Source organism: Streptopelia decaocto (genome assembly GCF_964273445.1).
Source record: "Streptopelia decaocto genome assembly, chromosome: 20".
NCBI classification, from domain to species: Eukaryota; Metazoa; Chordata; class Aves; order Columbiformes; family Columbidae; genus Streptopelia; species Streptopelia decaocto.
In genome coordinates, this window is record NC_138675.1 from 4,956,871 (window position 1) to 4,969,094 (window position 12,224).

A 12,224-nucleotide genomic window follows, 5' to 3' on the forward strand; every position below is an offset into this window, starting at 1 on the left:
TAAGGATGTGCGGTGATAAAAACCATTCAAGCATCCCCACATAACCTTACTGCTCTCACAGTAAAGTAATCCTTTGATTTTTGGATGCAAATGCAAGCATTAGGCTCATGGAAGTAATGCAGATCAGAAATGCTGGATATATCAGACAAGTAGACAGTTTGGGGGATTTTTTTTGTTAAGTGATACTTAATCTTTGTTTACAAAGGAATATGAATATGTAATAATTGAACTTACATACAGAAAGCCAGTAAGAGAAGTATATTTGTTTGATTTTTCAGAGCAAGCTGACAGTTCAGTCTGTTTAAGGCTGCACTTGATGTCCCTTTTTCCTTCTGGCTTGTGTCAGAAACGCGTGCAGGGTGGCTGCACAAACCACCCTTGGGTTTCTGTCCGCAGAAGTCAGATTGCTCCATAGGACCTCTTTGTGTTTATTTGTATTAAATATGGTGCCACTGGCATGTGCTCAGTTTACTTTTGCGTTTACATCACTGGTAACTTGCGTTCTCCTTCCTTTGTGGCAGAAGATAAAAGAAGAGGTTTCTTCTCCTCTCAAGAACTCCAAGAGGCAGCGGGAGAAGGCGGCGTCTGACACCGAGGAGCCCGACAGGGCCAACGCCAAAAAATCCAAAACCCAAGTGAGTCCCACGGAGGGATATTTTCACTTAGGAGGTTGGTTTGAGAGTGGGAGGGCGTGCACACCCAGTAACAAACCAAAAACATGAGATCAATTTAAGCCACAGCAAATTGTAACTTAATCTGTGGTTGGAAAGCGACCCATATTATAATATGTTCTTTATATTGCAAAACAGTGGAATGATGCAGGGTAAGTCCAGAAGTCCTTTTTGTTTTAATATCAATATCAACTATACAGGAGTGCACTTGGATTCTTTTCTGCTGCCTCCCTGTTTTTTTTAATGGAAATTTCCTTCTTGTGTGGCAAGTTGGAAGCCCAGCTCTGGAGTTGTCTTAGTGCAGTGATCCCAGAGCTCGTTTGGAGTACTTTCAGGATGTCTTTTAGCTCTGTGTGATTGAGCAGGTTCACTCTGCGCACAGGGTTTGGGAATTCTGGCACTGAGCTTTCTGTATGACACAAGCACAGAATGGTTGAGGTTGGAAGGGACATGGACGTCATCTAGCCCACCCCCCTGCTCAGGCAGGGCCACCTGTTGTCTTTGCTCCCTCCCTTTGGATATTGATGTTGCCCGTGCAGTTTTAAGACCTCTGAGGTTCAAAAGGTGATAGTTGCTCTTGTGTGTGCACAGCACGTGTGATAGATTCCATCCTTCGGCGTGCTGTGGTGTTCTCTGTGCGGTTTCCTCATGCACGCTGGTGGTTGTTCCCCCTCTCCCTGCAGGAGATCAGCCGGCCGAACTCTCCCTCGGAGGGCGAGGGCGAAGGCGAGAGCTCCGACAGCCGCAGCGTCAACGACGAAGGGAGCAGCGATCCCAAGGACATCGACCAGGACAACCGGAGCACGTCCCCCAGCATCCCCAGCCCCCAAGACAATGAGAGCGACTCAGATTCATCCGCTCAACAGCAAGTGCTGCAGGCACAGCCCCAAGTGCTGCAGGCACAGAGCGCTTCTGGCCAGGCTCCCCCTCCCACGCCCCCCATATCAGCCCAGTTACCAGCATCGCTGCCGGCGGCGTCGAGCGCCACTGCAGCCCCGCCGCAGGTCTCGCCGTCAGCGTCCCAGCCCCCCGGGCAGCCCCAGGCCCCCGCGCCGCCGCCTCCGCACTCCCACATCCAGCAGGGCCCCGCTCTGCACCCCCAGAGACTCCCCTCGCCGCACCCGCCGCTGCAGCCCCTGAGCGTCCCGCAGAGCCAGCCCGCCCCGGCCGCCTCGCAGCCGCACTCGCAGCCCGCGCTGCACAGCCAGGCCCAGCCGGCCCCTCACGGCCTGCAGGCCCAGCCCCTCCTGCCTCATCCTGTTCCTTCCCAGCCCTTCTCCCTCCCCACTCAGTCATCTCAGTCTCAGGTTCCCCTTCAGACACAAGCCCCGTCCCATTCTCACTCGGCTCTCCAGGTCGCGCAGCCCGTCCTGCCGAGCGCCGGCTCCCTGCAGCAGGCGCAGCCCCCGCGGGAGCAGCCGCTGCCCCCCGCGCCCATGGCCATGCCGCACATCAAACCTCCCCCTACCACCCCCATCCCGCAGCTCCCCACTGCTCCGTCCCACAAGCACCCTCCTCATCTCTCCGGCCCTTCTCCGTTCTCGATGAACTCCAACTTGCCTCCGCCACCCGCTTTAAAACCTCTGAGCTCCCTCTCGACTCATCACCCTCCATCTGCGCACCCTCCTCCGCTGCAGCTGATGCCCCAAAGCCAGCCGCTGCAGTCTTCGCCAGCCCAGCCTCCCGTGCTGACGCAGAGCCAGAGCCTTCCCCCCCCTGCTAACCACCCCCCGTCTGGACTCCATCAGGTATCCTCCCAGCCCCCGTTTTCCCAGCACCCCTTTGTCCCAGGAGGGCCACCTTCCATCACCCCTCCGTCCTGCCCCTCCACGTCCACGCCGCCCGCCGTGCCCGGCATCCCGCTGCAGACCTCGGTCTCCACGTCGGCGGCTTCTGGTGGAAACGTGCCGGTGGTGACGGCCTGCACGCTACCGCCCATTCAAATCAAAGAAGAAGTCCCGGATGAAGCCGAGGAACCAGAAAGCCCTCCCCCTCCACCCAGAAGTCCTTCCCCAGAACCTACCGTGGTGGATACGCCGAGTCACGCCAGTCAGTCAGCCAGGTACGAGGTGCTGCTTTGATGTGCTCCGTTTTTCGGTGTAGCAGGACGCTCCCAAAGGCTGGGAAATGAGCTCCTGTGCGAGCTGGGTGTATTTTACACGTGCACCTCGGCAGCCTTTCTTTCTAGGATGATTTTGCTCTGTTTTTTTTTGCTGGAATGGGGCTGTTTCAGCCAGGGCATTGCAGTTTGTAATTTTAAGAGGGGTTTATGCTCTGCTTGTCTGTGGAGTAATACGGTACAATTAATTTTCTCATGGCTTTCAGGGCAGCTGGTGGTGCTATTGTGTAAGTGTAGAGTGACACTTCATTTTTTTGAATCCCAGGTTCTTGCATCTTTCCCAGGACTAAGCTCTTTGTGTGTTGTTTCTTTCAGGTTCTATAAGCACCTGGACCGTGGCTATAATTCATGCTCAAGAGCAGACTTATACTTCATGCCTCTGGCAGGATCAAAACTGGCCAAGAAGAGAGAAGAGGCCATTGAAAAGGCCAAAAGGGAAGCGGAGCAGAAAGCCAGAGAAGAGAGGGAGAGAGAAAAAGAAAAAGAGAAGGAAAGAGAGAGGGAGCGGGAGCGTGAAAGAGAAGCAGAAAGAGCCGCGGTACGTGTATTTGTAGCGAAGAGCCTGCCTGCGACTTTCTCCTCTTTGAAGGAAGTGGAAAATTGCTACTCGTGGTTTGTTTCTGATGTGTGGGAAGCCAGCACAGCTGCGGATAACTAAGCCAAGTATTTATGTTTCCTTGCAGTAGAAAAACACTCTGTGCAGATTTAGTTAATGCCTTTGTGTATCTCGTACTACTGTGCAGGCACAAGAGTGCTGTCTGCTGGAAAAGGGGCATCTGAAGACTTTGTAAATTCAAAGTAAACTTAGTTAAAGGCACGTAACTTTATTTTTATGGGGAGACCCAAACTTCAGTCTTTGTATAAAGAGCCAGTACAACTAATCCCTTTTTCTGTGGCCTGTCAGAAAGAATGATTGCTTTTGGGCCCACAGAATTGTTAGGTTGGTAATGACATTATTGATGCTGAAAAAGAAGGTGCTGAAGTCTTCCTAGTCTGTGGCGCATTTCAGAGATCTGAATCATAGCGACGTGTTTCTGTAGGATTATAAAAATCAGGTTATGGCATCTGTCCATTAAGAGATGTGTCATGTATGGGAACTTTGTTTTGGGGATAGGGATCCTTGGGTGATTGCTTGGGTGAACTGTGCTTGTTGCCCTCCTCAGAAGTGCTGTGCTGCTCTGGTACACAAAGGGGGAGCAGGATGCGAAGTCCTGATGTGACAGGAGTGGGATTTGTTGTGTTGCACGTCATAGAGATGAGTTTCCTTGGGCTTAGTAAGTTTTAGGATACAAGTGAGGAGAACACACCGCAGACAGGACCGTCAGTCTGTGGTGATGTGTGGCAGCTGTTGCCCGTAGCTGTGACGTGTTGACCAGTTGGACTAACCTCGGTTCCCCCGTTCTGTGCAGCAGAAGGTATCCAGCTCCTCCCATGAAGGTCGTCTCGGAGAGTCCCAGCTCAGCGGGCCAGCGCATATGAGACCTTCATTCGAACCTCCCCCGACGACCATTGCTGCCGTACCACCGTACATCGGCCCAGATACACCCGCTTTACGAACACTGAGTGAATACGCCCGTCCTCATGTCATGTCACCAACAAACCGCAATCATCCCTTCTTCGTCCCCCTGAACCCCACCGATCCGCTCCTGGCCTACCACATGCCTGGCCTCTACAACGTGGATCCCACCATTCGGGAGCGAGAGCTGCGAGAACGGGAAATCCGGGAGCGAGAAATCCGGGAAAGGGAGCTGAGAGAGAGGATGAAACCCGGCTTTGAGGTGAAGCCCCCAGAGCTCGATGCACTGCACCCAGCTACGAACCCCATGGAGCATTTTGCCAGGCACGGCGCTCTGACTATTCCCCCAACAGCAGGACCTCACCCGTTCGCTTCCTTCCACCCGGGTTTGAACCCCCTGGAAAGAGAGAGACTCGCGCTGGCAGGCCCCCAGTTACGGCCTGAAATGAGCTACCCTGACAGACTGGCGGCAGAGAGAATACACGCCGAGCGGATGGCGTCACTGACAAACGACCCCTTGGCGCGGCTCCAGATGTTCAACGTGACACCTCACCATCACCAACACTCGCACATACACTCACATTTACACCTACACCAGCAGGATCCCTTACATCAAGGTGAGCCCAGGGAAAGGGGCCAGGATCCCAGGGATCCTCTCTCGTGAGCTGTTAGCAGAAATCTACCCAAAACGGGCAGCCTGTGACTCTGGAATTCAAGTAGCGAAATCCCTGTTGCCTTTTATGTGATGTGACTTGTACTGTATAAGGTTGTGTGATAACTGAAATGCAAACTATTTTGGGGGGAGAGTGGACCAATAACGGTGATAAATGATGGTGACAGTACAGCAATCACTGTCACTGTAAAAGGTTTGCTGTTTTCTTATGGTTTGGGTTTTTTCGGTACTGGTGTCCTAGAGCACCAGCTTACGGCGATGTCTGGCACACAGTGGGTGAAGGGAATTTGTCAGGAGAGATGTCACGGAACTGCTAACACTGCTAATGGCTCTTACGTATGAGTTATAGCTGGTAAGGAGCTGAAACTGGTGTTTCCATATAGGAGCTGGAAAAAATAGGAGAGAAACACTTCATCTCTTTAGCCATTTGACGTGCCAACCATCTGGCCTTAGTTGAGCTGAAATTCTCTATCGCAATTCTCACAAGAGCCATGTACATTGAGGGGTTGTCATCTTTTTAGCTACAGTGTATTTTTATGTGTGGAAATCTTTTTCCCAAACTATGTAGTAGTCTCAAAACTGGCTTGATGCCTTGCTCATTTCTAAAGCAAGCTGCATGGTTGTTCTTCTGGAAGCGGTTACTCGTCTGGAAGCAGTATTGCTCTGATTTTCTGGTGGCAGACTGGAGAGCGCGCAGCAAGCGAGGCATCAGGTGCGGTAGCTGCTGAGGAAGGAAGGAAGAAGTCCAAGTAGTTGGAAGTGCAGCTTCTGGTGCAGCTGGCCGCAAATGTGGTGTTTGTGTGAGCAAATATAGCATGCTTCACCTCGGAGCAGTGCGCGGTAAACGGAGCTGGGTGTCTGTGTTTTGGAGTTTGGAGGAGTTGGAGTGCTGCTGCAGAGCCAGATGGTGTAGCAAGGAACGAGCAGGGGCTTGTGAGACTGTTAAGGATGGGGTTACAGGGAGGAGATGATAGCGCTGAGTATCAGCATTAAACCTGCCGTCTGAGACTGCACAAATCACAGTTTGAGGCAGGTTTGCACACCCCGTTTATAGCAGAAGGAATTTGTCATAGATCATGTCTATACAAGGACTCTGTTGGCAGGTAAGTCAGCACCTCTGTGCAGGTAAGTCCAGGTGCTCCCCAGTTATTTATTCTGACAAAAATCTGGCAAGTGCATTGTCACTCAGTCTAGCGAGAGACAAAGCCAGGTCAATTCATTGTCAAGGCTCTTAACTGTATTTGAAAAGTAATGTGGCTTTAATCTTGGCCGCCAGGTTACAATACAGTGAGGGGCTCCTGGATGTTTCAGGTGGTTCTGAACAGAGTGTAACGTGACCACACGTTTCAGAGAGCAGCTGAGGGAGAGTTGTGTTACCGGAGCCGTATTCCTCTCGCTTGTGGTTCCTCTGCAGTCTGCTAACAGCTTAATGTGCTGAGATTGCAGAGAGGCTGAGAAATAAGTATTTTTCAGGTTTGCCGGTGTCGTTTTTCGTCATATTGGTAAAGTGGCATCAGATATCTGCAGGGTGGTGACAATGTCATCTTTTGCAAACAAAGGGTTTCGTTTTGGCCATCAGGTAGTATTGGTAAAGTCAGGAGGATGCTTAAATGCTTTTGTACTAAATGCCACTAGGGATCCTTCAATTTTCTTTGTGTAAAGGGGAAATAGGAGAGAGTTTTGGTGAAATTTTTCTAAATGTTGACCATCTTTGCTGTTTTTCCCTATTGCTTTGTGAATTTCTTTTTTCTGTAGAAACTGAAAGCCCCTGGGTTGTTGCTTGAACAATTAAGACTGTTTGATAAGCAGATGTCACTTGAAGACAGAAAAGTGGGTTTCAGATTGGATTGGATCCTGGTAATTACATGCCAGTTAGGCCAGTGCCGATCCAGCTCAAGACTAACAGGGCGTTTGATCTCCCAACAGTGAGCGGTGCTTCCCAAAGCAGTTGATTGCTTGCTTTCTTTCCTTCTTTTAAAGGTTCAGCAGGACCTGTTCACCCGCTGGTGGATCCTTTAGCAGCTGGACCCCATTTGGCACGTTTTCCCTACCCACCTGGGACCATCCCCAACCCATTGCTAGGGCAGCCACCTCACGAGCATGAAATGCTCCGACATCCAGTCTTTGGTGAGAGCATTTTATGGTCCTTTATGAAGGTTGGCTCTTGATCTCAACTGTCATCTTTTATCTTTTCTTCTGGGTCTTAGCGTTTCTTGGGAGAGGAGTTGAGCTGTAACTTGGGTTACAGCCAGAGGTTGGTTGGTTTAGGAAAAAGAAAGATTCATGGGACAACTCCCTTATGAGGAAAGGCTGAGGGAGCTGGGGCTCTGGAGCTGGACAAGAGGAGACTGAGGGGTGACCTCATTCATGTTTACAGATATCTAAAGGCTGAGTGTCAGGAGGATGGAGCCAGGCTCTTCTCGGTGACAACCAGTGATAGGACAAGGGGCAATGGGTTCAAACTGGAACACAAGAGGTTCCACTTAAATATGAGAAGAAACTTCTTCCTGGTGAGGGTGGCAGAAACTGGCCCAGGCTGCCCAGGGGGTTGTGGAGTCTCCTTCTCTGCAGACATTCCAACCCGCCTGGACACCTTCCTGTGTAACCTCAGCTGGGTGTTCCTGCTCCATGGGGGGGTTGCACTGGATGAGCTTTCCAGGGCCCTTCCAACCCCTGACATTCTGGGATTCTGTGAACTGTCTGCAGGCCTCATAAGTGTTTAAAAGCGAACAACTCTCTCCTAGGTACTCCGTATCCGCGAGACCTACCCGGTGCCATTCCACCGCCCATGTCCGCGGCCCACCAGCTGCAGGCCATGCACGCCCAGTCAGCAGAGCTGCAGAGACTGGCCATGGAGCAGCAGTGGTTGCACGGCCATCCTCACATGCACGGCGGGCATCTACCGAGTCAGGAAGATTATTACAGGTGAGAGGCGCGGTGAAGGCGTTGGGGGGCTCAGGGGTGCTGCAACTCCCTTTGTCTTTCTCCACATTCTGTCTTTTTTCTGGTGAATTACTGCCTTTCTTACTGGGGGTTGGGTTACTGGCCTCACGCAGTTATGGAGGATGGTAAAGCTCTACTAAGACGTATTTGAGCATAGGTGACAGGGCAGATTGGAACCTACATCTAAATTACTGGCACAGGATGTAAACTAGTTGAGTCTTACATTGCAGAATTACCTCTGATTGGTGTTTATAGTATGATACTACGATTGCTGTTTCTACAACTCTCTTGAGATCAGTGGAGGAGGGTGGATAAAAGCTTTATGAATGAGAAGAGGGGAAGAGTTCACTAAATCTTAAGAAATTACTAAAGACAGTAGGAAGATGAAGTGTATGAATAATACAGATCCTGCATTCTCAGCTGAGAATGCCTGGATGAATCATGTGAGTTCTTTCTCCAGAGTATATGGTGTGGATAATAGGGTGGTTCTGTGCTTGGCCACCACCTCAGCTCCTGTTTGCAGTGACCGCTGGCAATATGTCAAGAAGGAGAAACAAAAGCCACCGTGTCTGTGGGGAGCGAGGATGTTTAGGAAGCGGCACATTAAACAGCCACGGGTTTGGCAGGAAGGCGAGTTCTCTCCGAAGCGTCACGACGCCTCCTTCGCTTTTTTAATATGAGTTTTTCTTTCTCTTTCAGTCGACTGAAGAAAGAAGGCGACAAACAGTTGTAATAAATTATTTATTTGTAATGCTGGCTGTGGAAACCCTAGTCCTTGGGAAGGAGCAGAACATTTTTACATACAATAAGAGCTACAAAAGAAAAAGAATATCTTATAAAGATTTCTTTATATATTTAAAACAACCACCCGACAAGTAGAGACTTATCAGCATAGTGTTCATTTGTAGAGAAGATTTCTCAAGACTGGTGTGGGTCTCCCTGCATGACAACGTATTCAGAAGCCTATTGAAAATACAGGACTGTGTGGAATATTCAGAGAACTTCCTGCAATCTTGTTTTTTTTTTTGTTCTTCTTTGTTTCTTTTTTGTTTTCCTGTTTTCTTTCCTTTTTCTTACTAGTTTGGTTTGAGTAGGTGCTAGAGTCAGGTTCACAACACGAGTCACTGTGCGTAAAGAGACACTCAATGCATCTATACTATTAAAAAAAAAACAAGGATTGCAAGTAGGTGACATAACAAGCTCTGAATGCAAGTGCTATAATAATTAAAATCTACTTTTATTTTAATACATTGTAGGAAATCTTCATGATTTTAAAGAGAGCTCAGTTCTGCAGCATGGCTTTTTAAGTCTGTAAATAACTTTTTTGGGTAGAGGGGAGAAACAAAGCAAAACAAAACTCCAGAAATGTTTATCTTGATTTTCAGTACCATCACAAATTGTGAATTCCTACCTGGTATTGACAGAATACAGAGTTGATTTTTTAATAAAATATATATATATAATTATCCCTTTAATTAAAGGGGACGCTGGGTATCAATAATTTCAAATGGATAAAAGCTTGAAATTTGGTTTGTTACCAACAATAAGCATTAAAGGGAGTTGCAGGGATAACGTTGCAAATGACTGTTTCTGTTCCTGTTTCTTGGCTCGTTTGGGTTCATGGGGTTTTCCGTTAGTGTTACATCTCTCTGTTCTGCAGACGCTTTCTGTGGAGTTGGGTTTCTCAGCAGTCCAGGTGTCCCTTGGAACCAGCTTCCCCTTTTGATGCCTCCATCAAGGGTTCGTTGTCAATGTGGCCATAATACGTCTCTTTCCTATTACCTTTTGAAACTTAATCTAACTCCATTGGTTTTAGACTTTAGGCAAAAGTTCAAAGAAATAATCTGTTCTAAAATCTCTTTTTTAAGCTTTTCCATGGCTCAAACTAGCACAGCCAGAATTTTGTACGCACGCAGATATTTTTGGAGGACGTGCTCTTTCTGGCCTCTTAGGTTTGATATGTTCTTAAGAAACGTGGATAGGCAGCTGAGTATTCTTGAAGTTCTTTTGCAAAGACCAGTCTGTATTTTCTCTTTGACTGTTTTAGTTTTATAAGCAAACAGTTTTTAACTGCCACCAGTGTTCTGTATCTCAGGAACTTAACGCTTCGGAATTAACCAGATATATGGACAGTAACATTTACTGACTCCCAACACACCAGGTCCTTGCGGAATAACTCCTGTTGGCTGATTCCCATGTGGAGGGTTAAAGGAGAGGAATACACAGGCCAGTGAGCATTGTTTAGGAGACAACTCCGCTTACTGTCTAGGCAGATTTTTAATTTGTTTTCACTGTTTTGCCATGGATTTTCTTTGCCAGAGCAGCGGGCGATGCAGCCGATGGACATCTGATCTGCTGGCTGTTTTTATTCTGCTGGTGCATAAGTTCCCCCCATTCTCTCTCTCAACTCACGAGTGCTCTCTCTGCTGTTGTAGACTGTTCCGTGTGATGGTTGTGTCATAGGACTGTACCGAGCCACGCCTGATAAGCTTGTAGTTAATCATAGTCTGATGGAAGGCAGGGCACAGCGCTTCATCCACCTCACGGTCTCAAACCACTCTCAGCGCCCAAAGATCGCTGGCGGACGGTCAGTAACATGAAGTTACCATTTAAAAATACGCATCGGGGTACTCTAGCTCTGCTTAAGGCAATAGGAGAGGAAGGAGACCTATTTCACCTGATGTTGATCTTCCTTTTTTTCTGTCCTCCATTCCACATTTCTCAGTGCAAAAGACCTGCAGTAGCGTTTAATCAGTTGCACCCGCTCTATTTGAACTCTGTTAGGAGGAGCAGCTAGTGAGTATTACTGAGATTTGGAAAGCGTGAGGTCAGTCTAGAATCGAGGATGGTAAAGCCGTCAGTTGCTGTCTGCAGTGATCAGGTGAAATGGTTTTCTTCTGAGTAATAAATGGGTTTTGCATCTGCTAACAGTGGGCAGGGAGTGAGAGCAGTCTGCGCAGCAGAGAGAGTGCCTCGCTTCACTTTAAAGGTCGAATCAGGCACGTTTCAGTTAAGCTTCCCCTCCTTGTTTTTACCGTCTGGAATTGGGGAGCTTGGGGGAGTTCAGCCACTTCAGCCATTTCTTCCGATCCTTCTCTTTTGCTGTTATTTTTAGCTATAGTTCTTATTAAAAAAAAGAAAAGCTAATTACCTCCGAGGGTCCTCTCTTTTTTTTTTTCCAGCTGAAGTTTGCAGTCTGTTCAAAAGCAGTTCATTCAGCTTTTTCTTTATTATTTTTAAATTTAGAAAAGCATTCTGATAATTTGTGGGAGTTTTTTGTTCACGTTATTCAGCAAATAAGCACTGAATTTCTTCCATGTTAGAGCAATGATTAACTACAACTTTACATGCAGTGGTTTCTGAAGCCATCTTGGTGTTTGATGCCCTGTTAAAACAACCCAGACCTGTTGGTTTTCTTTAAGAAATCTCTCTTATTTTTTCCTCTGTTTTCAAAGTTTCTTTTTAAATTTTACTTTAGTGTTTTTGAAACGTCTCTCTTGTTCTATGTTGTCATGGTTGAGCTTGTTTCACTGCACCGTTAAAGCAGAGTGTACATTCTGACTGCTACATTTATATATATCTTGAAGCTTAATGTATATATGAGTAGTTTGCCATGGGATAACACAGTGTAAACAGAGTAGAAACCCAGAAAATCGTGACTTCTGTGTTCTCTCCATTTGAGTATTTTGTAATTTTTTCGAACTATTTGTGGACATAAATAAAACCAAGCTACACTACAGCAGCCAGGTCCTGCCTGCGAGCGAAATGTGTCTGTTGATTGTTGTTAGTGGGAAAAGAGTTTTTACCTGGGATAATCCGGGATGCCGGCGTGGCCATCTTGTCTGTCTCGAAGCTGTCTTGTCTGTCTCTATTTTTTCCTTGAGGTCATTTCTTTTTTAATTTACAGTACACAAAACACCAACATCACGTCCAGTTCCAGAGTATATTCTGCATCCACGAGGTACATTTGTGCTCTAGGCCCGTACTGCATAACTTTGGTGTGTTTTTCCATAAGTTAAGCAATCAAATGGGTAAGAATGAGTGTGTAAGGATGTTTTGGCTGTCCTGACCTCAGGGATTTCTGTTTACAGTGGTCATATATTGTAGCCATTGATCAGCCTGAGCACAAACCAGCAGTTCAGTGTATGCATAAGCCTTCCTTGCATCAGCCAAAGAAGAGCAGAAAGGTCAGGACTCATGAACTGTAAGCTTGAAATTAGATATAGTATGCTATATATACACCAGTAGCTGAGTTTTTAACGCATCTTATTTTCAAAGAGATGTTACTTTGTGCTGTTAGAG

At 47.7% G+C, this 12,224-nt stretch overlaps 1 protein-coding gene across 9 annotated transcripts in view; it reads left to right on the forward strand.

Moving 5' to 3' along the window:
* Nucleotides 1-11,661, forward strand: part of RERE (arginine-glutamic acid dipeptide repeats) — a 164,459-nt gene extending 152,798 nt beyond the window's left edge. For 7 of the 9 annotated variants that reach the window (XM_082069793.1, XM_082069798.1, XM_082069792.1 and 4 more), the window contains 7 exons: nucleotides 522-635; nucleotides 1,355-2,733; nucleotides 3,106-3,328; nucleotides 4,200-4,923; nucleotides 6,960-7,106; nucleotides 7,724-7,904; nucleotides 8,622-11,661. In XM_082069793.1, coding sequence (XP_081925919.1) covers nucleotides 522-635; nucleotides 1,355-2,733; nucleotides 3,106-3,328; nucleotides 4,200-4,923; nucleotides 6,960-7,106; nucleotides 7,724-7,904; nucleotides 8,622-8,655 — 2,802 coding nt within the window. In that variant the 3' untranslated portion in view covers nucleotides 8,656-11,661. The remainder of the gene's footprint in view (nucleotides 1-521; nucleotides 636-1,354; nucleotides 2,734-3,105; nucleotides 3,329-4,199; nucleotides 4,924-6,959; nucleotides 7,107-7,723; nucleotides 7,905-8,621) is intronic. The other 2 variants (XM_082069795.1, XM_082069796.1) reach the window with 2 other exon arrangements.
* The last annotated feature ends 563 nt before the right edge of the window (nucleotides 11,662-12,224 follow it).